The 27109-nt window shown below is 34.9% G+C and overlaps 3 protein-coding genes across 3 annotated transcripts; 2 read left to right on the forward strand and 1 right to left on the reverse strand.

The window, feature by feature from the left end:
- The first annotated feature begins 5397 nt into the window (after positions 1–5397).
- Positions 5398–10001, forward strand: LOC18588572 (RNA-binding protein-like protein). The gene is made up of 3 exons (XM_007013064.3): positions 5398–5724; positions 8305–8608; positions 9070–10001. Exons 1-3 carry the CDS (start codon positions 5520–5522, stop codon positions 9680–9682), a joined length of 1122 nt encoding a protein of 373 aa, XP_007013126.1. The 5' UTR covers positions 5398–5519; the 3' UTR covers positions 9683–10001.
- A 926-nt stretch (positions 10002–10927) lies between these two features.
- On the forward strand, positions 10928–18408 carry LOC18588573 (Tesmin/TSO1-like CXC domain-containing protein). The gene is given in 9 exon segments (XM_007013065.3): positions 10928–11834; positions 12646–12750; positions 14340–14517; positions 14983–15342; positions 15619–15722; positions 15798–15892; positions 16545–16964; positions 17579–17830; positions 17833–18408. Coding segments are annotated over 9 exon segments (1869 nt in total). The 5' UTR covers positions 10928–11523; the 3' UTR covers positions 17877–18408.
- Positions 18409–19015: 607 nt separating this feature from the next.
- AIM1 (Enoyl-CoA hydratase/isomerase family) lies at positions 19016–26479 on the reverse strand. Its single transcript, XM_018128067.2, has 18 exons — positions 26298–26479; positions 26117–26188; positions 25885–25947; positions 25690–25746; positions 25472–25539; positions 25285–25366; positions 25098–25153; positions 24240–24542; positions 23927–24013; positions 23564–23738; positions 23227–23348; positions 22848–23011; positions 21412–21666; positions 20754–20875; positions 20533–20654; positions 20192–20340; positions 19632–19770; positions 19016–19364 (listed from the first exon to the last, which is right to left on the reverse strand). Exons 1-18 carry the CDS (start codon positions 26389–26391, stop codon positions 19320–19322), a joined length of 2175 nt encoding a protein of 724 aa, XP_017983556.2. The 5' UTR covers positions 26392–26479; the 3' UTR covers positions 19016–19319.
- Between the last annotated feature and the right edge of the window lie 630 nt (positions 26480–27109).

Consider the following 27109-nt stretch of genomic DNA (forward strand, 5'->3'; position numbering starts at 1 on the left):
TATTTCTAATTTTTTTTAGTACATAAAAAAGTTTTACTATTATGTTTTCGTATTGCAAGAAAAAATTATATAATGTGATTATTGCTTTAAGTACATCTTTGCACGAGATAGGCTCTGGTATAAAACTATAGTCCTCAACTTCGTATTTTTTGTCATTTTCCATAACATTTTCAAAAATTTGTTCATCACGAATAATAATAATTTGTAATTTGGTAATATTTGTATAATCACAATACATAATAGATGTATTAAGTTTAATGTTTTGAAAAAAAATAAAGAATATCTTGACAAAACAATTTTTATTAATAAATTTCTAAATTAATAATTTATTAATTTATTGATAAAATATATCTTGATTAATTAATAAATTTTCATGGTTTTAAAGGTAATAGTTTATAGAGGTTTTACTATATATTAAAATCTTCTGTCCTTACGTAATTTTAAAAAATTAATAATTCTTCTTGACATCTCTGGTCTACTTAAGCATTAAGTTTTTTATTATCTTGAGTACTTGTTTGGCCTAACTTTTTTTAACTTAAAAGTTATTTTGAAGTTTTTATAAAAAATAATAACTTTCAAAATAACTTTTAAAATTTAATTAAAACTGTTTGATAAGCTGTTTGACAAAATAAATTATACAAGCTTTAAGTTTAGTTAAAATTATCATAAATGGTATTTATGTCATCTTTGATTACTTAATAAATCAAAACGAAACAACTCTTCTTCAAGTTTATACACGATTTTAAATATTAAAATTAAAAAAATGGAACAATACTCAAACTTACATAGTAATAATAGTATTAGATTTTTATTGATCTAGCAAGCAATCAAATGCTTCAATTCCCCAAAAAAAAAAAAGAGGAAACGATACATATGACATTAAAATCCTTTTTAGTGAAGAAGAAAGAAAACTTTTAAATAATATCATAATGCAGCTTTAAATTTTGAATTTTATTTTCTCTTAATCTTTTTAAGAACAAAAAAATCTTAAATGTTGCTACTTTGTTTTTGAGTTTTATATTTTTTTTCTTTTTTTCTATTAGTTTTTATAAAAAGAGGTAGAGGAAAGGGAGATCGAGATTAATGGTGATTTGAATAAGAATGAGAGGGGAGGAAGATTGATAGAGAAAAAGTTATTTCCTTAAAAATTGACCTGTTTTTTTTAAATAAAAAAAGAAACAAAAGCTCCTCTCTAAAGTTTCTTTTTAAACATATTTTTTACAATTTTATTTTTTAGATAAAGCTACTTTTTTAAGAGTTTCTCAAAAATCCTCTTTAACTTGACTTTTATTTTTAAGATATAGATAAACTAAAAAAAAATTAGGGCAAATAAACACTTAGTGTAATAAAAACAAATTACAATTTGAAACTTAATTTAAAAGCTCCTTTAAATGTCAAGTGCAAAAAACTTATGCAAAAAGTGTATGTTCTATCATATTTCAAAATATATATTTTCACAATTTAATATTTTTCACTTTCTAAATTTTTAGTTTTTAGATTTTAGATTCATTTTGTTTTCGAAGGCAATGACTATATATATATATATTTCAATTTTGAGACAAATCACCTTTTGATACGACTTAGATGTTACAGGTCCAAATTTAGGCCTAACCTCGTGCAAACTTAAATTTTGAAAATATAACTTAACTAAGTTTATAAATCACAAACTCACGTTTTCAACTCAAAATATATATATGATAAGTGGTGGAGACTCATGTTTATATACCTAAGACCTACTCCATCTCTTATTAATGTGAGAACTATAACGTTCCATCCCACCCAATTGTGCAACGCCTTTGTTGCATTTTCTCTTTACTTATAGGATAAGAACTTTTACATTAATTCAAGTCTACCTCAAACTTTGTATTTACCCAACGTCATGTTGTCTAACTCTGAAAATAGAGTTTAAATAAGTTTATAAATCACAGTTTCACATTCCTAATCGAAAAGGCATACTTGATAGGTAGTGGAATACTTATATTTATATACCCAATACCTATCCCTTATTTTACTGATGTGAGATCCGTGACATTCTTGTCACGTGGCCATTACCTTATCCCAAAAGGCTAACCTGATAAGGTATGCAGTGCCACTAAGTAGAGATGGCAATGGATACCCTGTTATAGGGTACCTACAGATACTCGACCCGGTTATATAAGGTTAGGATATCCTATAATCTAGTTTAGAATGGGTTTGAGTACCACCCCTTGGGTACTCGCTACTCGAATACCATTTATAAATATTTTATTATTATTTAAATAATTAAATAAAAAATATATATTTTTTACCAACTTTACTAGCAATTCATTTTATTAAAAAACTAACAAATATATGAAAAGTATGATTACTCTAATTATTAATGTGATGACATTAATATATTTAAATTAAAATTTTAAAAATTATTAATTATGTTTAAATCATATGAACATCATATCATATTAAAACGAAATATAATAATAATAATAATAATAATTATTATTATTATTATATATTTTTTTATATAAATATATTTACTTTATATTTTTTGTTGACATTAAAAAAATTATAACTTATAAAATTATTAATTATAATATATATAATTATTTATATAAACTTATAAAATATACACTTAAAGAGAGTTTTTGAAATTATAAAAGTTTTGGAACCTAACCATTTTTTTTTTATTTTCATGAAATTAAGGGCAAATCTATATAGTTAATTAAATTAATTCATGAAACTATGATTATTAATTAACTTATAATGTCTTTTAATATATATAATTTATATATTGTGTTAATTTATAAGAAATATAATAACTATTATATATATACTAAAATATTTTTAGTATATATATACTTTAAATATAAACATATTTACTTTCTATTTTATGTTAACATTACAAAAATTATAAGTTATAAAATTATTAATTATAATATATATATATCTTTGTTTATATAAACTTATAATATATAAATCTAAAAGGAAGTTGTGAGATTATAATAGTTTTAAAACTTAGTTTTTTTTTAATTTCATATAATTAAGGACAAACTTATATAGTTAATTAAATAAATCAATGAAATATGATATATTAATTGACTTGTAATATCATTTAATATATACTTTATATGCATTTGGGTTCATTTATAAGAAATGTAATTACTATTATATATATATATATATATATATATATACTAAAATACTTTTAATATGTATACACTTTAAATATGAACATATTTACTTTATATTTTGTATTAACATTCAAAAAATTATAACTTATAAAATTATTAATTATGTTTGAGACATTTGTTTTTGATCATTTAAATTTAAATCTTATTATTTGTGTGTTTTTATTAATTTAATTATTAGTAAATTATATGAAATATGTAAGAGAAATATTATGGTATATGGATATAGGTACGGATTCGGGTTTGAGTAATTAGGTACCCATGAATAGCATTTTAATAATTTTTTTACATACTTAGATTTTTAAACGGGTTAGGGTAATTATAAGGTAGTGGGGATGTATTAGAGTTATGGTAGTAATTTTTAAAAATATTCGAGTAGTTAATAGGGTTGGGTATTTTATTTCTTATAGGGTTAGGGTTCAAGTACTTCAAAATTAAGAAGTACTCTACACATTGACAACCTTATACTATTGCTTGTAAGTCACTCAAGATTCCCACACCTGCCCAATGTGGGATTTTGGAAGCACTTTGCCTACTTCCTTCCTAGAGTGCTAAGCATAACATCCTCACCCACCCAATATGATGACACCTTTGTCGTCGTCGTTTACCATGCCTACCTCCCCCTCCAGGTGCTTGGCGTGGAATTGGATCAAGGTTTGGTTTGCTCTAATACCACTTGTTACGAAGCTATTATCCTTTCCTTAAAAAGCTAACTTGATGGGGTGTGTAACGTTATTGCTTATAAGTTACCTAAGACTCCCTTACCTGCCCGATATGGGATTTTTGGAAGTCCCCTGCCTACTTCCTTCCTAAAGGGTTAGGTGCGACATCCTCACCCACTCAATCCAACAACGTCCTTTTCACTGTCAGCCACCATACTTGCCTTCCCTAGAAAGTGCTTAATCTGGAAACCATTTGTCACGTTAAGGTTGGATATGCTCTAATACCACTTATTACAAGGGCATTACCCTTTTCTCAAAAGGCTAACCTTATGGAGTATACAAAGTTATCGCTTATAATTCACCTAGGACTCTTAATGGAAGACCCATATTTTTATATCTAAAATTCACCCAATTTTGTACAGATACGAGAACTGTGATATTTTACCACATCAAATTGCATAACGCCCCCTTTGCATTGGTTTTTTACTCGTAAAGGAAAATGATTCTTATACTAGTTCGAATTTACCTCGATCCTTGTATCTTTTATGGAGCTTATGTTAGTAAAGATTCAAGTCTATTATAGTACCAAATGTTGTGGATCAAAACTTAAGAAAACACGAAGTTAAGTTTAAATTCCGACTCGTGACACTAGACTTAATGAAACTTTTATACTCTAAAAAAGAAATGCAATCTCACAAGAAAAAGGAAAAGGAAATGAGCAAAATAATAACATCAAAAACATTCTATCAATACCTAGTCATGACAACGAATTCCTTGTAGGACAAACTTTGATTGTTAACAATAAATTGAGCTTGAAAAGAAAGGATTACTTAGGGAGACTTGAAACCTTAGTCTTTATCGTTTATCTTAAGAGTGACAATATTATAAAAAAGACATGACATTGAGCAAAATATAAAATTTTTATTCTTATTAAAAAGTTATAAAAATGAGATTGTCAAATAAACATTCAAAAATTCAAAAAAGAAATAAAAAATAAGAGTTAGCTTGGCATTTTATTAAACTATAAGATAAGTAATTTATCTTATTTTCAAAGTAATCTCTTATTGAGATTTTAAACCCAAAGAAGGGGTCAATGAGAGAATAAATACATGAAATTTAGTTATGATGGATGAATAAACTATTCTCCAAAAATAAAAAATAGAAGAGATGCAAATTTGAGTGATATCATCTTATTTAATTACTTATTTATTCAATAGGTATACAATGAATAGTATGTACGTGTCAAGAAGACAATATATATTTTTAGAAACATGCTAAGAAGATAATATAAAGGAGACAAAAAATGTAATTCTGTAACATAAGAAGATTATTTTAGTTTAGTTCGTGGAAGTAAAAGAGAGCATCTAAAATTTTTACGAAAACTTTACTGTTATGTCAATTAAAAGGAATTATATGTAATAAACGGGAAAAATTGTGGAATAAAGTATAAAATTAAGAAGAATCGGGGGCTATTTCCAAAACAAAAGGAAACATCGGGGGCAAAACGAACCACTCTTTGGATTCTTTTGCAAAATTCAAAAAAAGAACCGCCGCTCACGTAAATTCACGGCCAAAAACCAAATACGTGGCGCTAGGGTTGATATACCCCACCAGCACCGCGGTATCCGAAATCTCTGCGCGATCTGGTGTCAGACAAGCGCTCCCACACAAAGGGAAGGAAAAAGACAGAGCAATGGGGTCTAGAGACAAGGACCAAAAGCTGTCGCATCACCAGCCGCTCCTTAGCAGCCTCGTTGTGCGGCCTTCGGCCAGCGACGGAGCTGATGGCGGTGGTGGTGGAGGAGGAGGCCGTGGTGGTGGTAGCGATTACGAGCCTGGAGAGGTCCGTCGTGAGCCGCCTCCTTATTCTCGCTCTGATCGATACAACGATGAACCTGGTTCGTTTTTCTTTCTTTCTTTCTTAATTTATTAATCAATTCTTTGTTTATTGTTTGATTTTGTTTCAATATTTTTATTAATGTACTGACAGTGTAGAGTCAAGTTACTTTTGCGGCATTGCTTTAATTGAAAGTACAACGAATCATGTGATTTGAAACCCTAGATCGAAGTAGGATTTGGAATTTAAAGTGAAATGGGCAATTTACTGTGTGATTGAGTTTGCAGCTTTATAGAAGGCATTGGTGAATTTAAATGACTTTAATTTAATGCCAATTTACATTTTCAGCGGATTTATGCACGATTTGTGCTTTTTAGGAGTTTGTATATGATTGATAGGTTACTGAGTGAATTTAGGGGCGCCTGTATGATTAATGTTCCTGAGAGAGGAAACTCAGCTGTGAGGGAAACAGCATAATTGCAGTTTATTTTGTACTTCGTATGAATACATCTTTGTGACAAATAGGTCATACAAAGGGCCTTGTTTATGTTTGTATTGCAATGTCCTGTAATCTGTCCTGTTTGTGTTGTTTCAATAGTCCTCTTACCATGATGCTATATGACATATCTGAATCTGACATAAGCATGACAGATGGTTATACATAAATGTACTAATTACATTGTATTTTGTTCAATGACTATGTACTAATTACATAACAGATGGGTTTTTACAACCTGTTATCTCTTCCTTATGTTGCATGTCGAGCATGTGGATCTAATACCCTTATGGAGTATCGAGTTGCGAATAAATTTTCCTGTTGTGTGTTACAGCTGTGAATGTTGCCTGCAAGAACTTGGGTCTTGACGAAGGCATGTTGGTGTGAGTGCAATCTTGGATCATTGTTGGGGTTTATTGTTTTTTTGTGTTAAAGGGGTTAATGTTTTGTGCCAAATGCCATCTATTTGTGTTGGGTATGATGAATGAACTTGTGGTGCTGATCACTAAAGACAAGCTATTGCATCTCGGTTTTGAAGCTATTATCACTTGTGTCAGCTTGGGCAAGAGTTTGAAGATAGTGACTATGGGGTTGGGTTCGATAGAATATCATATATAATTTGAAATGCTAATTTTAAATGTCAATTTAAGAAGTTTGTGGTTAAGTGTTTCAAGATCGTTGCAAAGCATGGTCTGGGAATCAGAATACTGACAACATCAAAGTTTTGGGTATGCTCAATGGTAAGGTTGGTCTATTGGCTGGAAAAACTAGTGTGTTTGAGGGCTTCGGTGTATGTATTAATGGAAGACAGTATTGGACCATGATAACTAAATTTTTTGGTGGGAATGGAGCTCTGCTCTCTTAGACTTTTGTTAGTTTTGTTAATTTATGGAAGTGCTTGATGGTGGAGTATCTGGTAACCGGCAATGGAGCGTTTGGGGTGGAGTTTTACTTGGTTTGCTTATGGTTTTTATTTTATTTTATTTTTTCTTTTTTCTCTAGGATGGATAACTAGGTTTTGTTTAGATGGCTCTAGAATAATAATTTCTTGTGGTTAGTAGTAGTCTTTACAAGTGCTTGGGATATTGTGGAATTTCCTTCATGCATTAAATTCTATCTTCTCAAGGCGTCTTGCGTGTTTTGTTATTTGTGTTTAATTGAGTAGTTAAGCTGGTGGAGAAAGTTACTGGAGATATAAGCATATATAAAAAGTGGTCAGTGAATGATGCATTGCTCCTTGGGATTGAAGAAGCCCTGCTGGTTTCTACTTTCTACCCACCAGGTTGTGTATAGGGATAGTAAACTCAGGTTTGGGTGGTAACTCTTAATGTTGTTTGCTTGCAAGTCATGTTTTGGGTGCTTGGTGGAACCTTTTCAAACAGTGTGCTGAGACCAGCTATTCAGAAAAGCGGACCATTTGGTAGCTGTTGACTTACTGGTTTAATCTATTTCCACATGGGTGGATATTATTTGGTGGTTTACTCCGCTTAGTTTTGCTTCGTTGCTCAGAATAAGGCAATTTGGACGACAGTTTTTGGTTTGAATTGTGGTGGTTAAAGGTTTTTGTCTTGGACTGTCTTGTATTAGGTGTATGTACATTTTATTATCTACATGCTGCAGAAGTGGATGCTGTTCTTTTCCTACTTCTACCTCCCTGATACTTCAAATGTGGTTGCTCCAGATTTATGATTTTGGGGTTGATAGTACATATTTTTAGGTTGATAATCCATCTTTAAGCATGTAAAGTTACAAGATAGATGGGTTTGGCGATCTAGGAAAACTCGATCTCATTTCTTCCCTGAGGACTGTGAGCTGTTCTAACGTGCATTGGGTACTGGTAATACTCATGGTTTAGATTTGCTCGTTGCCTCCGCTTATGTACTGGTAAAATGTTGTGTTTCAAAAGTTACAAGGACAGTTAACGTTTGAAATAAGTATTCCCTTCTATTCTGGATTTTTCTTTCCATACCCATGATGAGGAGATCTTGATCAGTGGTAACTGTCCTGGCAAACTTTATTTTATTGGTCATTTGGACATTTCATTGGCCATATGGATTCCGACATCATAAATACATCATATTCCATTATATTTCCCTTATGTAATTGGATTTTGCTTATCTATAGGCATTATTGGCTTTTTTCCAGGATATAGAATTCGTGCAGGTTCTAGTTCCCCTGTACGTCGTAGGGATGCAGATCACCGTTATGGTTCCAATTTTGATCGCTCAGGTGGCCCATCACGAAGCCGTGATTTTGGTAATGGGAGGGATCCTGGTAGATATCGAGACTCTTCACCTCCTTATAATCGAGGACCGGGTGGTGGCAGGCCACTCGGCAGAGGTTTTGATGGGCCTGGATATGGTCCTGGACCCTTCAGAGGTGAAGGCATGACTAGAAATAATCCTAATGTGCGTCCAAGGGAAGGAGACTGGGTCTGCCCAGATCCTTTGTAAGTTATAACCTTCATGATGTGAATTTTGTTTCTAGTTTTCCTCTTTTAAATATTTTTATGCTTCTTGTGTTGCATTTTTTTTAACACATTCTTTTTTCCCTGTTTATTAATTTTATATCAATTGAGGCACTCTTGTGCTGATCCTTGTCCTTCAAAATTGAGAAGAAACCTAGATTGTGTAATTTTATGTTGATGGATGAACATATGTTAATTAGAAAGAGTTATAAATCTCAACTTTTTAAAGTTTTGTTCTGCTTTCCTAGCACAGATGACAGATTCTATTTTCTGTTTATTGCCTTTTCTTAAGTGCTGTTTGGCACCACAGCACAGTGCGGTGGGACTCCAGTGGCAACTGGGGCAAAAAGGGGGTTCCTGTGATGCTAAACGCACCTTTATACATTTACAACTTTGAAGCATCTGACATTGCCATTTTACTTTATGTCCTTGCCATGTCTCAGATGTAGAAACTTAAACTTTGCAAGGAGAGAATACTGTAACAACTGCAGGAGATTTCGATATGCACCTGTGGGAAGTCCTCGTGGAGGCTATCCTGGTCCTCCACCTTCACATGCTCCTCCCAGGCGCTTTCCTGGCTCTCCCATGGATCTATCACCGCCTGGGAGGAATATGAATGGCTTTAGATCTCCTCCTCGTGGTTGGGCTAGGGAGGGCCCCAGAGAGTTTGGAGCTGGTGGTCCACCACCTCCGAGGCATGAAGGCAGGTTTTCTGATCATAGCATGCGTAGAGATCGGCTGGATTTTCTAGATGATGACTACAGGGGGAGAAATAGATTTGACAGGCCAATGCCAATGGATTGGGGACATCGGGATCGGGGAAGAGAGAACTTCTTCAATGAAAGGAAAGGGTATGAAAGGCGTCCACCATCTCCACCTCCACCACCTCCACAGCTCCCTCCCCGAGGAAGATGGCCACGTGATGTGAGAGAGAGGAGCAGATCACCAGTCAGGGGTGCTCCTCCACCAAAAGAATATCGTCGCGATATGTACTTGGAACGAGGACGAGAGGATCGACGTGGTGTGGGACGAGACCGAATGGGAGATGCATATTAGCAAGGGTAGAATTTTTAGTATTGGTTTACATGGAGCATGTGTTTTCTGTAAATTGAGGGAAGTGTTAAGGGGACTGCTAGGACTTAAATAGTCAGTGCTTTGTTTATTATTTCCATTTCCCCCAAGACATTTGGTAAATTTGTGAGACTTGAGGATTGATGCATTCTCTTGTGGGTCTCGTTATTCAGTATTGTTTTTGTTGACTTGAAAGAAGAAACTACTGTTAGCGGTGTAGTCTATTTAAAATGCAGGAGGTAGGAGGCTGCGCTTTCTTTCTTGCCCAGACCCTACGTTGCAACTTGACTTGGTTGACGCAAAATCATTGGAACAAATGCTATCATCTATGTCTTTCACTCTCACCGTCTGACGATTCTTTACGATCTTTGTAAGGCGTAGACTTTGACCACAGTTCAACATGAATTAATGGAGCTTTGACTAGTGTTCCTACCCCTTTTTGTTCTGAATTTCAGTCTGCTGAATCCGTCTTGAGGTTTCTATATTAACTGCTTTTTATATCTTAGTAGTATAAGATAAGATAAAGATCTGCGTTCATGTATATTCTAGTGTATCTCGGACTCGATCAAGGGCCTTTTGTGCAGTTGCAGTTATATTTTTTCCTGTATTATCAAAAAATTTCAAATTATTTCCATAATCAAATTCTATAATTCATTTTATTTAATTATTGTTAGTCAGCAAAAATAAAACAGAAGAAAAGCATTTAATGCTACCACTGGTTATTAGTACACACATTTACTAAATCAAACAAGCAATACCTTTTGTGAAACCAGAAAAATGATTGCAATACTACATAATTCAAGCATTTGTTCCACGTTCACACGTCACTCTCGTAAAATCCCTCATTGTTTTATTTTTGGCCAGACGTAACTCAAGCATTTGCCTGGTTCTTGAATCTTGGTTTTCACTGGGACTAGTACTTTTAACCGTCCGAGTCAGCAAACGTCTAAGCCCTTTTAGCGCCAATTTTATTTTTATTTTTATTTTTACCTTTTAACGGAGCCGAATCTTGGAAATGTTCCCTCGTTTTTTTTTCACATATCTTCCTCCAATCCTATCACCCAATCCCATCACGCCAAACGTCAAAAGATAATCTCCCCAAACGTATCCTCCACGTGTCACAACCACAATGGTGAACAACTCCCACTCCATAGTCGCAATCTCACTTTACAATCTCCCCTCACTCACACCCTTTTAAGTTTTAACCCGCACAGCTTTTGTGGAAAGGTTGCGATTAATCAGATCCAACGATTACCAACTCACCACACTCACTCCTATGAATTTCACCCGTCAGATCAATTCTTTCGATATGAACCGTCGGATCTAAAACCCACGCGAATCTCACCCTTCAATAAACACAAAAAAATTGAAATTTCAAAACTTAGCAAGAGAGAGGGAGGAGGAACGAAGCAGAAGAAGAAGAAGAAGAGAAGGACACCAACAAGAAATAAAAAAGGCCCCCTCTTTGCCTCTCTCCCTTCGTTTTTTTTTTTTACCAAATCATTGCTATAAAAACCCTAGTCCTTTCTTTCTCTCTAAAGTTCTTTAGTTTTTACCACTCTATGCATCGATCGGAATCAAAATCTTCTCGATATTTTGGCACTTTTTGGTGGAAATCTCGAGCTTGGAGAAATCGCGGATATTTTGTAATTTGAGGTTTTGGAGATTGTAGATTGAGATTGGGATCTAAAAGTGGGTGAATTTGAGTTGATTCAAGGCAATTTGTGAGATTATTTGGTCGATTTTCAGCTGTGGCTCTGTGGGGGAATTGGAAAAATATTGGAATTTGATTAAACTTTTTTGAAACTTAAGGGAGTTAGAATTGGATGGGGGAAGGAGAAGGAGAAGGAGGTGACTTCCCGCCAAAAAAGGTGCAATCGGATACGGCGGATTTTCCGGCGAAGAAACTAGCAAGGCAGCTTGATTTCACGGCCGGTTTTGGCGGGGTTTCTTCTGGAGGTGTAGTTTTGCCGGAACACCCGCAATCCACACAAGGGATAGCTACGGCTGCGGCGGCTGCTGTTACTCAGCAACATCAACAGCAACAACAGCAACAGATAAAGCCGCCGGTGATAGCGACCACCCCTGTGGCCGCCACGCAACCTCCTCCTCTTACTACAGCATCATCGAGGGTTGTGTGAGTTTTTGCAATCTCAATTTGTGATTTTTTTTCTTTTAGTTTGTTATCTTTTTGGTGTTTGCTCTGTGCATTAATTTTTTATTTTAGAAAAATTAATTTTTTTCCCCTTTTTGGGAGTGTATATAGTTAGGAAGCCTGGGGTTACGGTCTTCCCTGTCCTGATTAACATTTTACTTTCACACGCTTCAAAATTAATTCTTTAGTTTCAATGATTTTGAATCAAACTCTGATTATTTTTTTTAATAACTATGTTTTATAAAGGTTGAGTGATTCTTGCTTCTGATAAGAAGAATTTGGGTTTTTTTTTTTTTTTTTTTCTGGGAATTGATCTCTTGGAGGTTAATTGGTACTTTTGCATCCTTTTTCTCTTCTAAATTAATTGTTTTGCTTTAATTTCTTCTGTAAACATTGTTTTGGAATGAAGGCATGAATCAGTTGCTTTGTAGGGACTTTGGTTTTGTTTGAGCTTTATCAGTCACCATATATAGCTTCTTGCATCTCTACTGAGGATGTGTTTGGCATTGCTTTTCCCTTTCTATCTCTGATGATTATTAATCTTAAAAAATGCAGATGGAATTCTTGTTGTAATTATTAATGCTGATCTTCTCAGATATGTGTTGCATTTATTGAAGATATTCACTCAAAACTTGAAGTTAATTGTTTAAACACTGCAGGAGTCAATGCTTCAAACTTCAAGAACTGCTGGATTACTTTACAATCTGTCATTGTTTGAAAATTTTTATATGGAATTTAGTTACCTTTACTCTAACTCTATTCTTTTTCTTTCTTTCTTTCTTGCTCTCTTCAGAAAACCAGAATCTCCAAAAGCAAAACCAAGACCAAATGAACTAAAAGATGGTACTCCAAAGAAGCAGAAGCAGTGTAACTGTAAACATTCTCGGTGTCTGAAACTGTAAGTGCATTATATATCCTTTTTTGAGATTAATGAGTTCTTCTTCCGTGATTCAATGCTGCTTTGCTCTTGATATCTTCTTGAACAGCTGTTGTAACTATTCTACCTGTTGGCTCTAGTGGTATATTTCTTACAAACTGTTCTACATTGGGTTCCTTGTGCCATGTGATCATAGATTTTGTATTCACAAAGACATGCAATCTCTTTTTTGTGCAAGATAAGAAATCAGCTTTGTTCCTTATGTGCAACTTTAGGGTTCATGAAATGGGCAGGGCAAATAAACTATTTAGGTTGTAGCTAGTATCTTTTAGTGTATCATTTTGCAGAAATCAGATGTTTCTTTTTGGAAAGATGATAGATCACACTTATCTGCAGCTTCTGTCCACCACCTCTCCTCTCTGTGCATGGTGAGGTGACCATCTGTATGTATTGATCCATTTAATCATTACTTGCATAATGATTATGGAGAAACAGCAGATTTGGTTAGCTAGAAAGATTAAGGTTTTGTTTTGTGACCATAATCATTTAGGATTTTTTGGGCCTAACTTATCGTGGTACTTTAACAATGTCCCTGATCTGATTACCTTAAACTTTGTTATTTGATTTGTCTTCTTCTTTCAAATTTTTTAGGGAAAGAAATGTCAAATGACTTTGGAGACTATTAAGAGAAAAAACCTGAAAAGTTGAGTTGGATAATAGAAGGAAATATTATGCCATAAATAGGGAAGTTTATTATTTCCTATTTGGTGTAGTGTTTATATCTATCTATGTTTTAATGGAAAGAAGACTAGAACTAATCAGCAACAATCAAGTAAATACTCTTTTCTATATTTTGCACTGATATAGTTAATGCATAGTTCTTAGAAATATGTCTCGCAAACATTAATTTTTTTATCATTAGCCTCTAGCTGAATTCAATCTTGCCTTTTTTTTTCAGGCTGATAAGGGGTAATTCCTGGCTTATAAGTTTGTTCTGCATCACCTTTCCAAACCTTTTCCAAATTTAGATTGGTTTGGCCCAAGCAGCCTTGAAATGTAATTAGTGCAAGGTGTAGGAATATTTCCTTCTGTACTAATTGCAGAAATAAGAGGAACTGTACTAATTGCAGAAATAGGAGGACCATGCCTTCAGTTTTCAAAAATGCACTTCATTCTCCATCCAATTGTGCCAAAACCCTAGGCATGCTTCAATAACAGATGCTTCTGTTAAAAAATTTCCTTAAGCTAACCTTTCAGTCTACTTAATCTCTACCCTCTTCGCTATATGTTATCTAAAATGGTTTTCTAGCTTAGGATCTTGATTATAGATGTATAGATGTGCTCCAGCACACTGATAAGATTCACAGTTCTTGTATGTTTCATCTGTTGAGAAGTGTGCATGACAGGAAATAGATGAAGATAGATTTATGACTTTTATAGGTAGCATTAGGCAGCATGCCTTGGCATTTTAGATACTATTTTTTTACCTTACTCTTTCTCATGTGTGATTTTTCCATTCATATAATGTGATTAAGCCGTTTTTGTATGTGAGCTATAATCAACTTGTTCAATGTTATAAAATAAAGTTAATAATGCAATGCCTTGATCAGGTACTGTGAGTGCTTTGCATCTGGAATATATTGTGATGGGTGCAACTGTGTTAATTGTTATAACAATGTTGAGAATGAAGCTGCAAGGCGAGATGCTGTTGAAGCAACTTTGGAGCGTAATCCAAACGCATTCAGGCCAAAAATTGCTAGCAGCCCTCATGGTGCTCGGGATTGCAGAGTATGTGGGTCAAACCTGATTTGTTTTGTTTTAGTTTTTCTTTCACATGTATAAAATACAAATTTACCTTACAGATTTGCACAATATAGATTCAACAACAGCCAAAAAATTTACTAGTTAATTTTTATCTGTGGAGATACTAATATTCATGGGTCTCATAAAATGTCTAGCTGGGGTCACAGGTTTTGTTGCCTTTACTCATCGATGGGCCTGTTGAAATATTCAGAATCTTTTAAAATGATATTCTTCTGTTGAAATGTATATCCATTTGATTTTAGCACATAGTTAATATCCTCTTCTCTGAATTCTATCTGGTTGGGCTATTGGAAATTGATCTTATGAAAAAAGAGCCTGGGTATTGATTGCAAAATGTAAAATTCAAAGTATAGCGCAGATGCCTTTGTGATTTGGTTTTGCTTACTACAATTAGTGTTCTCTTATGGTCTAGTTTTGAATTATTTTTAGGAAGAGGCTGGGGAAGGTTTAATGTTGGGAAAGCACAACAAAGGATGCCACTGCAAGAAATCTGGGTGCCTTAAAAAGTACTGTGAGTGTTTCCAAGCCAACATTCTTTGCTCTGAAAACTGCAAATGTATGGACTGCAAGAATTTTGAGGGAAGTGAAGAGAGACAGGCTCTATTTCATGGAGACCATGCCAACAACATGGCATATATTCAGCAGGCAGCAAATGCTGCCATAACTGGAGCTATTGGATCCTCTGGTTATGCATCCCTTCCAGTATCTAAAAAGAGAAAAGGTCAAGAACTGTTCTTTGGCTCAACTGCCAAGGATCCATCTGTTCACAGGCTTGGACAGTTTCCTCAGGTAAACAGGTCTTTGCATATGTATTAACATTTGTATTTTGAGAAACATTGTGAATCTTATTTCAATTATACTTTACTTTGTCTTAAGGTAATACTCGTTTTGCTTAAAAAAGAAAAGAATGTTTCCTCAGCTAGTGAATTAAACTTTTACATTCTCTTTCTTTTGCTGTTGCTTAACATTTGATTTGTTCTTCATTTGTCACCATAAAACTTTCTCATCATTACTAGTTTATGCTTGTAGAACTTATATTTGCTACTAATTTTATATGTTAATCAGGCAAATCATATCAGAGCTTCTGCACCGTCCTCTTCCTTGTCTTCCATGCCAGTTTCTCGTGCTGGTGCAACTGCTGCAGTAGGCCCATCAAAATTCACATATAGGTAAATGGAGTGTCTTGATGGAAAGATATTTGTAGTCTGCATGTTCATGAACTAACTTGTGCATTTTGGTGGAAGGTCTCTGTTAGCAGACATCATTCAAAAGCAGGACCTGAGGGAGCTTTGCTCTGTTTTGGTAGTTTTATCTGGAGAAGCTGCAAAGACACTTGCAGGTAAATGGGAATGCATGTAAAACAATTAAAACCGCTGGACTACAGGCTACCTTTGCAATGGCTAATGTCTGACATACTTCTCTGCTTTATTCATGCGTTTGCATGAGTAAGCATGGATATGGTTACTTGTCCTTGTTCTTTGGAAAACAGTGTGAATGTTATCATGTATGATGATCAGCTTATACTTGCTTTGCAGTTTTATTCATCTCTAGCTGTTTTTGTCTACTGATATGTTATTATCTAATAGAAAAAAATTTGTATGATGCTGGTTTATTTGATTATTCTGCTAGTACATGTATGTAAAAACATTAATGGTACGTTTTCTTTCATGTGATGAGTAATTAATGTTACAACTTTTGTTTCAAATAAAAACATACTATCCGGATTGAAAGTTGGAGACTTCCTTTGTGAACACATGCTGTGTTAAAACTGTTTTAATAACAATATTGATGTTGGTTCCATAAATATTTTCTTTTGACTTCTTTGCATTCTGGCCTTAGTGAGTACTTGTAAGAACTAATAGTAGGACATTCCCCGTGTATGTCAGCTGTAAATTTTTTTTGCAATTAACTTTTGAGTCAGTTAGAAGAAGGTGATTATTGTGCCACTTTTTCATCTAATGGATCTTCCTTCAATTTCTGTATGCATTCAGATCAGAGAAGTTTAACCGAAAAACGGGCAGAAGATCAGACAGAAACTTCCCTTGCATCATCCACTCAAGACAGGCTGCAAAGCCAGAAGGATTCTGATGCTGAGAAAACCACGGCTGACGATTGTTCAAGTGCAAACCAGGCTGATAAAGCTGGCCCTGAGGATTCCAGCTCAGATGGTGCTGATATGCCAAAGGGAAGACCTATGTCACCAGGAACTTTGGCATTGATGTGTGATGAACAAGATACAATGTTCATGGCAGCTGCTTCTCCTAATGGGATCATGGGCCATGGCTGCAGCACATCTTCTCAATTGCCTTATGGACAGGGCATGACAGAGATTTATGCAGAGCAGGAAAGAATTGTTCTGACAAAGTTCCGAGATTGTCTCAATAGGCTTATCACTTTTGGAGACATAAAGGGCAAGTTTCCCTCTTCCTTTTCTGAAAATTTCATTCACAACTAATTATATTGTGCTCATGAAAATGAAGATTGTTTCAAATGATGAAACCATCTTTGCAGAGCACAGTCAATGAAAAACTTCCTCAGTCAATGAAAAACTTCCTCAATAACTAGGAAAGAACCAGTTTATCAACCCAATATTCAGTTTATGGATGTGTAAAGTAAGGGGATATGAAAAAAAAAATAAAATAAAGGGGATATGTTGGACTTTAGAAAGTTAAGATAATATTGTTTCACTGATAGTTGAATTAACTTTACGTAATTTTATTTTTTTGGCATAGTAGTTTTATGATGGTATATGTAAAACATGGTTCATGTTTGATGGGTTCTCTATCATGGAAGAAGTTTGCATCAGCACAATCAGCCCGCTGAGATTTACATATCCTATGTTGTGATTGCTATATTTTTTAGGCTAGGTGCAAATTTCTGATCGTGGAGTGCTGAAGTAAATTGCTTTCTGTAAATTGGCAGAGAGTGCACTTGTTCAATTTATATACTTCTATCTTATGGTGTATTATCTGTTCCATGCATAAAACTATTGGGAATTGACAATGCTGCTCTGTTTCAATCACAGAAACGCAGTGTTCATCATTAGCTAGAACAGAGATAGTTAGTCAAAGAGGCCCACTCAGCAATGGAACTGAAATTGTCAGAACTGAGGCTGGGAATCGACAGGGATCCATTACCAATGGAGTTGCGAAAACTGTCAGTCCACTTACAGTCAAGACATCTCAGATGGCTGCTGCGGTGGTCACCACTGCTAATAATGATCTCCCTAGAGTTCCATCCCTTCCTGAAAATGGGGATGCTAAAACAAAAGCTGAAAAGCAGATGTAAAGATCCCAAATGCTGACAATTGTCCCAAGGTATGATACTGCAGTTCTCTGCACTATACCACTGATCACTCCACATTCAGTTCTGATGCAATATCGAGGTGATTGTGGGCATCATTCTTGGAATTGACCAGAGCTCTGATTAATTTCTCCCATTATTGATAATATTGATCAGTTTTCTGTCTCAACAATAGCTTGAGCTCATACCAGTGTAAATTGCACGGTACCATATAGGCTACATGCTAATGACCACCATAGCTTCTGTTGTTAGATGCTAGGAATTTCGTTAATCTACTCCTATTTTTAGCAAAGACAAAGAGCAATTTTATAATTTTTCATGGAGTATGTAGCTTAGAGTTTCCGACCAAGGGAAAGCTGATTAGGTGCTTAATTGGTGAGTGATGGTCAAAGAACACGTGGAAATTAGTTGTCTTGTATCGGGTGCTACTTGCCCATCCATATTTTTTGAGGGATTTTTTTTATAGCATGGAGTTGCCTCAACAATTAATGTCCTCATTGTTTATATGTATATTATTCTTCTTGAAATGAAAAATTTTCTTTCTCTTTGCTATATCATGGCTGCATGGTCCTCAAGTCGGTTCGCTATTTGCTCTTTCCTCTTCAAACAGACAATTGGATTATGCCTCTTCTTTCATAGATGGTTCAGAACAAGAAAGGGAAAGGGAAGAAGATGAACAAAATTGAAACGCTCTTTTTATTTTACAAACTGAGAAAAAAAAATTCAAAAAAGGTCCAAACTGTTTGACTAGTCTTCACCCCTGTTTTTTGTCTGGATGCTAAGTTAATAGTTCTGGATCGCATTTGTCGATAGGAATGTACGTGTAGAAAATTAAAATATATGTATATATATATACATATAAGTATGTTGCAGCTCTGTTTTGTGAAAGAAAGTTCAAGATTTAAAAATTCGTAAAAGTGATTGTTCTTGTATTTATATTTTATCTAGCCTCTAAAAGGCACACGATATCCGCTACACCTGGTATGTTAGATGTTGGGAAAATTGTTTTCTACGTGAAGGAAAGATTAATGGTGACAGTGAAAGGCGGAGAGAGGAGTGAGGGGAAGGGAGCAGGTGAAGCGGCCACTAACATATTTGGTCTTTGGCTGCCAGATCGGCGATGGAACAGGTTGACGGCGGATCAAGCCGAAGAAGAATATGGAAAATCTCAGTTCCTCTGAACAAACTACTCCGTTCTTTCATCTGTTCATAGCACATAATAATTCATCCCATTGACTGCTCCTCCTAATTTAACCTTCAATGATTTCGAAGAGGCAAAGCAAATCATAGCCAATTCGCTCACTTACTATAAATTTTATTGCTTTCAGAGTTTCTGAGAATAACAGAAGGAAATAGGAAGGCAGGCATATTTCTATGAAAACAAATTCTTATTGCTTTTGTATAACAATCCTCATCCACCACGCACGCGTAATGACTGAGGATGGGTTTGAACTTCATTTGCCTTAGAGCCTTGACATTGATGATGAAGATGACGTTGCCGCTGCACTCTGCAAATAGAGAAAGATAAGAACGTCAGAATCTTTTTCCTTTCTAAACTCAATTGAGAGAGAGAGAATTAAACGGGACAGACATTTCGTCTGCGTGCGGAAAAATGCATTCGAGCCTAAACTAAACAATGGAGATGCTTTGAAGTTGCAATAATGTCAATAGGAAACTGAGTAGCATGAGATCCAAGGGATGTGTCTCAAGTCCAATAAAATTCTGACACACATAGAAGAAAATGAAAATCAAACAAAATATAGTAAGGTTCTTACCAATGGGATGCCCTTAAGGGCTCTTTCTTCCAAAAACTTTGATGGTTTATAGAAGCTACCGTACATTTCTGACCATTTCTTTAGACTTTTATATACATGATTTGCCCCAACCGTATCTGCCCAAAATACTAAACCACCACTGCCAAAAAAGGAGATAATCACCGTCAGATCAGGCTAAACAATAATCAGAGAAAAGGACTAGACAAGAACAAGTTGATTTTCTGGATTAATCCTGAATCATACAACAAATGACTATACCCAAATAGATTCCACACATGAACTTCCTCATAATGCAGGTACGAATGACTCTAAACATAACCTTCCACGATAATGTTACTCCCCTTCTACATATCTATTAAGGTACTAATTTGTACACTAACCAACAAGATACTATGCACGTGACTCAGACGTAAGCAAGTACTATTTAGGATAAACTTTGCAATGACATTAGGAAACCATCAAATTAGCTATAAATAAAATAAAATAAAGACTGTCCCTCAATTTTCGTCCCCCCAACCACAAAGAAAGGACAAAAGAGAAACTGCCCCAAAAGCACTTACCGATAAGATGGGAAGCTCATTCCAAGAACAGATGCAATATCAAGGTCTGATGCTCGAACGACGACTCCTTCATCGAGCACCCGGCATGCCTCATTGACTACTGGGAAGAGTACCATCTCCAGAATTTCTTTATCAGAAACTGATATAGGCTGTTGAACAATTGCCAATAACAAATACATTAGCTATTTTGCCTATGAAGGAAACAGAAAGTTGATGGCAGTTGTTGTCTTGTCTTTTATAGCCTGTTGCTTATAACTATATTATGGGCCCATAAAACTTGAAGTTGGCATTTGGTTGACAAAATATCATGCCTATAGAATGTTTTTGAAAGCAAATTTTACCTTTCCATTGGGCATAATTTTCGTATGCTTTCTACACTCCTCAATACTAGGTAACACTGAAGGATCAGGCTTTGGCTTGCTTCCCTTCTCGTAAATATAGTATCCTTTCCCATTGTTTTTTCCTGAAATACCAACAATTCATAAAATGCCCCAACAATAGAGGAACAAGAATTGACAACACTATCTAAGGGGAAAAGAATATTCCAGGAATGAATCTTTACCATTCCGTCCACTTTTCACCAAAAGTTCAATCAATGGAGATCTGAATGTTCGATCTGGGAACGCATTTGCAAATTCTTTTCCCACTGCCAAGGCCACCCCATAGCCAGCTAAGTCTTGAAGCCTACAAGTATTGCAAAAGAGAAGTATAACTTATCACCATCCATCAAAAATATACCTGGACATATACTTTCATATGTATTCCTCCAAACCAAATCTCCACAAGCAGATGAACTGAAATCTGATCAGTAACAGAGCTCTATGTTTAACTGGTCCATTACCTACTTTGCCATCAGTAACATCCAGATACAAATATGAATCATCAGTTGTAAGTATTTGTGCAGATGTACCAATATGTGGCAGTAATTTTTCACTTCTTAGATTTCCCCCCTTACAGAAAGACAGCTGGTTCCCAGCTTGTGAGTTGCAGAAGCATATGTTATGCAGTAATCATCGTTACACCCAAGCTACAATCAAGTAAGATGACAGTTCCATGCTTCTCATTAAAAAAAAAATAACATGACAGTTCCATGACACGGAATTTATTTGATTAATTCCCTCTCCATCCCTTCTTTATTTTGTACAAGAGATCATTAAAGTTGGAAACATATGTACTGAAAATCATGAAAAAGCTATCTGATGCAAAGGAAAGAACATTACTGGAAGGGCCCCATAGGAAGGCCAAAATTGCTGATCACTCGGTCAATTCTGAACACGTCAACACCTAAATTGACCAATATGTGTGCACCTTGAGTATAGGGGAAGAATGTCCGATTGACTGCAAAGCCGGTGCAGTTACCCACCACAACAGGAACTTTCTTTATTATTTTCCCAACTGTCATAAGATCAAGAATTGCTTGCGGGGAAGTTTTTTGTGTTCGTACAATCTCCAAAAGAGGCATCACATGGGCAGGACTGTTTATCAGAGAGAAAAGTCAAATAATAAGATAAAAGAGCAGGTTTATTAAGGTCAATATTAGAAAATACAAAATATAATGCAAATTTGTCCAAATGGTTCAACTTCAGTTAAGCAGAGAGCAAAAGATATGCCCCAATAGCTAAAACTTGTAACTTCAATCTAGAGGCCACAGGTTCAAATCTCGGGGAGGGCAGGGTGGGGCTTATGGAATGGGAGAAAGCTACCTCTCTTTGTGTAGTCAAAGTGACCCTCACATGTACCATATAAAAAAAGAGAGAGAGAGCATACTTACTGACAGTTATGGAACCGGCAATCTTTTTATTTAAGGTCTAATCTGTTTTATTCAGGTATAATTACTTCCTTAAATATTCATTTATTTAACCTGAACAAAGAAATCATACACCATCCATGATTTGTCCAAAGGCCATAATTGATGTTTGTTATAACAGGGTTTCCTAATAAACAAGCAAATCCCTGCAAATTAATAAATTGAAAATGGTGTGAAGAGGAAGGGGAAAAAGGAAATTAGGAAAGGAAGAAATTGAAGCTTCTGAGAAATAGCATTTGTGTTATCAAAATTACTATGGGTGAAAAGTGCCACTGACTCCAAAAGTGTCCACATAAGAAACACTCAGAATCCAAATTATGTCAGGATCCCTAAAAACCACTCTCGGGATATGCCAACCACAAAAATTCAATCTACCAAATGAAAGATGAGAAAGGTGGTAAAAAGTGAAAAGTTCAAATAACCTATTGTTCGTCAACAGCTTTATGAGGATCTATTTGATCTAAGAAGATCCATCTTAACTATGATTGAAGTGTACCTAGTGATTACTCCTACTGGAGTTGAAAATAAAAAAAAATTTAAGGTATGCGAGAGAACTGATGAGAAAGTTTAACAGCTTGGCACTGTATTCTTCATGTACAGCACTTATTCACTTATACAGATTATATTGAGATAGCTCCTTATAATCATTCAACGCTCTTGCAGAAATGCTAGCCTCTCACCATATCCATGAGGGCCACAAGATGCAATAAGAAAGGCTATGCTCCAAAAGTGCCAAATAATGCCTTTCAAAAGTAATGCCAACATAAAGTCATGGAGGTTTGAGATGTTAGATTCCTCCATATATAAGGCATATGATAAAAAATTAGAATGGCAATGAAGTTTGATCACCTGAAAAAGTGTGCTCCTATAACACGATCTTGTGATTTAATTTTTTCTCCAATTACATTGAGGTCAATAGTGGAGGTGTTTGTTGCCAAAATGCAGTGAGGAGGGCAGGCCTTCTCTATCTCACTAAATATTTTTTGCTTTAAAGGAACATTTTCAATAACAGCCTGCAAAGAGGAACTACATTAGAAATCTTTAATTGCAAATCCTCCAACATCAAAAAATCCAAAGTTACTAAGTAGAGATTGACATATTCTGAGTAAAGATAATCATGAAAGTTTATGTGTGGCCAAGTGGAAAATGCTAGCTGATGGGCCATTTTATACACAAACTGAAGCAATCGATGGTTTGGAAATGTTATAAATTCCATAGCATGGCTCACCTCTATGACCATGTCCACATCTCTAAATTCAGAGTAATCCAAAACTCCTTTAAGCATTGAGAGAGCTTTTTCTGCCTTATCCTTTGTCAATTTTCCTCTACTTACTAAACCTTGAACATTTGCTGCCAACAAAAATAAAGAAGAGGAGAAAAACGATAGTATTAAATTTCTAAAACATGAATAGTTCCATCTGCAACATATATATCTAAAATAATTATTACCGTTATATTTTAAAAATAAGAATTAGAATGTTATAATTCCTTGCCAAGAAAATACTACTATTGTCAGTTTGTTGGCTACTGAAAGAGCTATCATAACCTATGGACGAAATAACCACCTTCTATCATTTTTATTCCCTTCAGGAGATATTCAGAATTAACTTCCTTGAGAACAACAAATATATTGCTCACAATAAGAGCCGTAGCAATTCCAGAACCCATTAGGCCTCCACCAATTACAGCAACTTTCTTTGTTTGCCTTGGTTTGAGGCCAACATCTGTAACATTTGGCACCTGCGAATTTCAGAGAAAAAAGCCACAAAAGATCCCAATTGCTTGTGAGACTTCAATATCAACTATTTTGGATCCTCCACCAGACAGCCAAGTATTACACATGGCAAGTGCCATCACTAGCTTAATTACTGCTGGAGGAATTAAAAATAAGAAAAAGGTGCAAAGTATTCCAGGTATCAGCAAATTACCTTTGATGTAGCACGTTGGGCAAGGAAAACATGAACAAGACCTTTTGCAGTGTCTGAAAGGACTAACTCCTTAAAAACTTTGGCCTCCTGTGTAGATAAATTCCTATGTGAAAAATATAAATGAATAGATAGCAATATTAAATGCAAGGGATCCTATGAAATCCATACTGCACACCCCAAAAGTTTATGAGATATTATAAATGCTCCATTGCCAAGAAAAAAACCGCATTCTACTATAACAGGTAAACAGCAGAAGCCATTTCATCAGCAAGGAAGACAGTTATGCAAATGAAATAGGTCTCAAAAAAATTACCTTTAGAACTCCATCATATCCCCCATGGACAATGCCCTCCTCGATTACATCTAGACATGCCTGATGCTGAGGCAAATTTGGGGCAGTCTTTTTTGCTTGTTGTCTTGCAGTTCTTAACACTTCCCGTGCTTCAGAGAGGGACCCAATCTTGTCTGTTCTGTGAAGGGAACGCAACCATGGCTTACGTCTCTCTGCAATGTCTAAAGCCCATCTGCAAGAAACTTTCAGTAACTCTTCAGAAGGGACAATAGCATCAATAAGACCCAGCTTCTTTCCTTCTTCAGACATGATTGGTTTGGATAACTGCAAAGATATTATACATATATATGAATTAGATTTACTAAGAGAAAAAAAATATGACTCCATGACCATTAACAATGAAAAGCTTTTAAGAGATAAAGTTTCAATGGTGAAGGATATAGCATTAGCTTAGTGGCTTATGATAAAGAACACATGTAGATTTGCTGTTTCGCCCTAGCATGCTATTAGAACCATTGAAGGAAAATTAAATCCAATTATTGGTTTTAACCATAAATCATTATTTAAAAATCTTTTCATCAAAAAAACATTCTTAGTTGAAAACTAAAATTAAATTAATCCACACAATATGTCCAGCAGCTAGTTTAAAACAAAAGAATAAAAACCTAATGACAAAGTTTTCTAACTCTAGTAGAGAATGGAATTAATGCCTGGACCTTTTAATGTGCTGAGCAATACCTCTCTCTCACCCTACCTCCCTTTTTATAGTCATGAATAGGTAAATGACAAGGCAGAATTAATTACAAGCCATTAATAATAGGCAAAATAAGTTAACAAGCCATTAAAATTTCAAAAGGCATCACAGACAGGGAGTGTTACCAGCATCATTTCAATGGCCTTTGACAGCCCTATAAGCCTTGGAAGACGTTGTGTGCCTTGTGAAAGAGCCATAGCATAAGAAATCAGTCAATGCTTGTAAAGTACAAACTAGTAGTTATCCAAATTCCAAACTCAGAACAATTGCACATCTGTGAATATTTTTGTCAACATATACTAGTGACTATACCTCCAAATCCAGGAATCACTCCAAGTGACAACTCTGGCAAGCCAAGTTGAGCTCTAGGAGCAGCAATACGTGCATGGCAACCCTGCAATATGAATAACAAGGATCAGACAACTGTACAAACAAAAAAAAATAGTTCGCAGAAGTTAAACACAAAAAATACTACTAATCAAAAGAGAAAACAACAAACCATTGCTAATTCTAAGCCACCTCCAAGAGCCAATCCTTCAACAGCTGCCACAAGAGGCTTCTTACAATCTGAAATGACCAAAACAGTTTGAGCAAAAAAAAAGAAACGACCAAAACAGAACCGTATGAGAGGATCATAAATAAAAGTAAAAAGGGAAAAAAATCAGTAATTAATAACTTCACAAAACACTGAATATATATAAAAGGATGAGGGAAGACCTTCCATTGCATTAACAACAAGATCGATGGATACATCAGGCATAATCGATATATCACCTGTTTAACCACCAATAAAATACTGATTGTAAATTTCCACTTCTCATTAAGTAAGTTTCAGTAATTACTTGTAAATTAGTAAAATTAACCGCAACAAAAACTGCAAAGAGTCTAATTAACTAACGAACTATCTCATACCGGTTCCGTGAACTTTCTGGAAAACATTGATATCAAAACCACCAGAAAACCTTCCTCCGTTGCCTTCATTAACCAATTCAAATAATAATAATAATAAATAAAATCAGTAAAGAGAGTTCCAATAATTAACATGCCTACCTTATAATAAAAATTCTAACATAAGATAATCATTAAAAAAAAGAAAGAAAGAAAACAGAGTTTATTGAATTTGATTTAAAATCTGGAAATTTACCGGTTAAAACAATAGCTTTGACATCACTTCTCCTCGTTGCCTCATCGAATTTCTCCTTCAATCCCGAAATTACTGAACAGTAACAAAGAAAAGGAAAGAAAAATCACATCACCACGTCAGAAATGAAGACCAAGAAAGACATCAAAAGAAGGAGATACAGTTTGGCTAAGCAGAGCCTTACTGGGAATAGCTAAGGCGTTAACGGGAGGGTTGGACATGGTGATCACTGCAACGCCGTCGTTTCCGACCTCCATCGTCACTCGAATTTGCGCCATCGCTCTTTTAGCTCTTTTTTCTGCGTTTTCTCCAAAGAAGATATAAAGGAGCTTTAATCCCTGTGCTTCGCATTTTATATAGTCTTTGAGTGGCGATGATCAAAGTGTGGAAAATGAAATTCGACTTAAAATATATATATATATTTCCATTTTCTTTTTTTATTTTTTTTTTCCGATAAGTAAAGTGTAACAAATATTCCTAATACCTCGTGTGCCACGTGGATTTTGGCGTGGCGGTCTAATCTTGATCCCATGAAAATCGCGGCAATAGGATGTAGGAACTACGTCGTTTTACATCTCTAACAACCGCGGTCAACGTTTGGGTTGTTGTTCTTTTGTCTCCTTTATGAAAGAAGATGTTTCGACGAACGAAATTTATGGCTTTTCGTGAATGATTTTCCAAGAAGATGTTTCGACGAACTAAATTTATGGCTTTTCGTGAATGATTTTCCAAGTTCACACCATAGCTTCATTTTATTGCGTTCACAACTCAAATGACTATGATGTCTTGTAAATGAAAATTGACTATAACAATATTTGTCGGTAGTGATTCAATGATAAGTACCAGTGAAGTTAGTTTTAAATTGTTGAATTTAAATCAATTTTAAAATAATTTCATGACTTGACCGATGATTTATGATTTTTTTTTAAATAGGTGCTTTTATGATGACATATGATCTAAACATTCATCCATCCACATTGAATCATCGAAACAAGT

Source organism: Theobroma cacao, chromosome 9, assembly GCF_053813885.1.
Source record: "Theobroma cacao isolate CCN51 chromosome 9, ASM5381388v1, whole genome shotgun sequence".
NCBI lineage: Eukaryota > Viridiplantae > Streptophyta > Magnoliopsida > Malvales > Malvaceae > Theobroma > Theobroma cacao.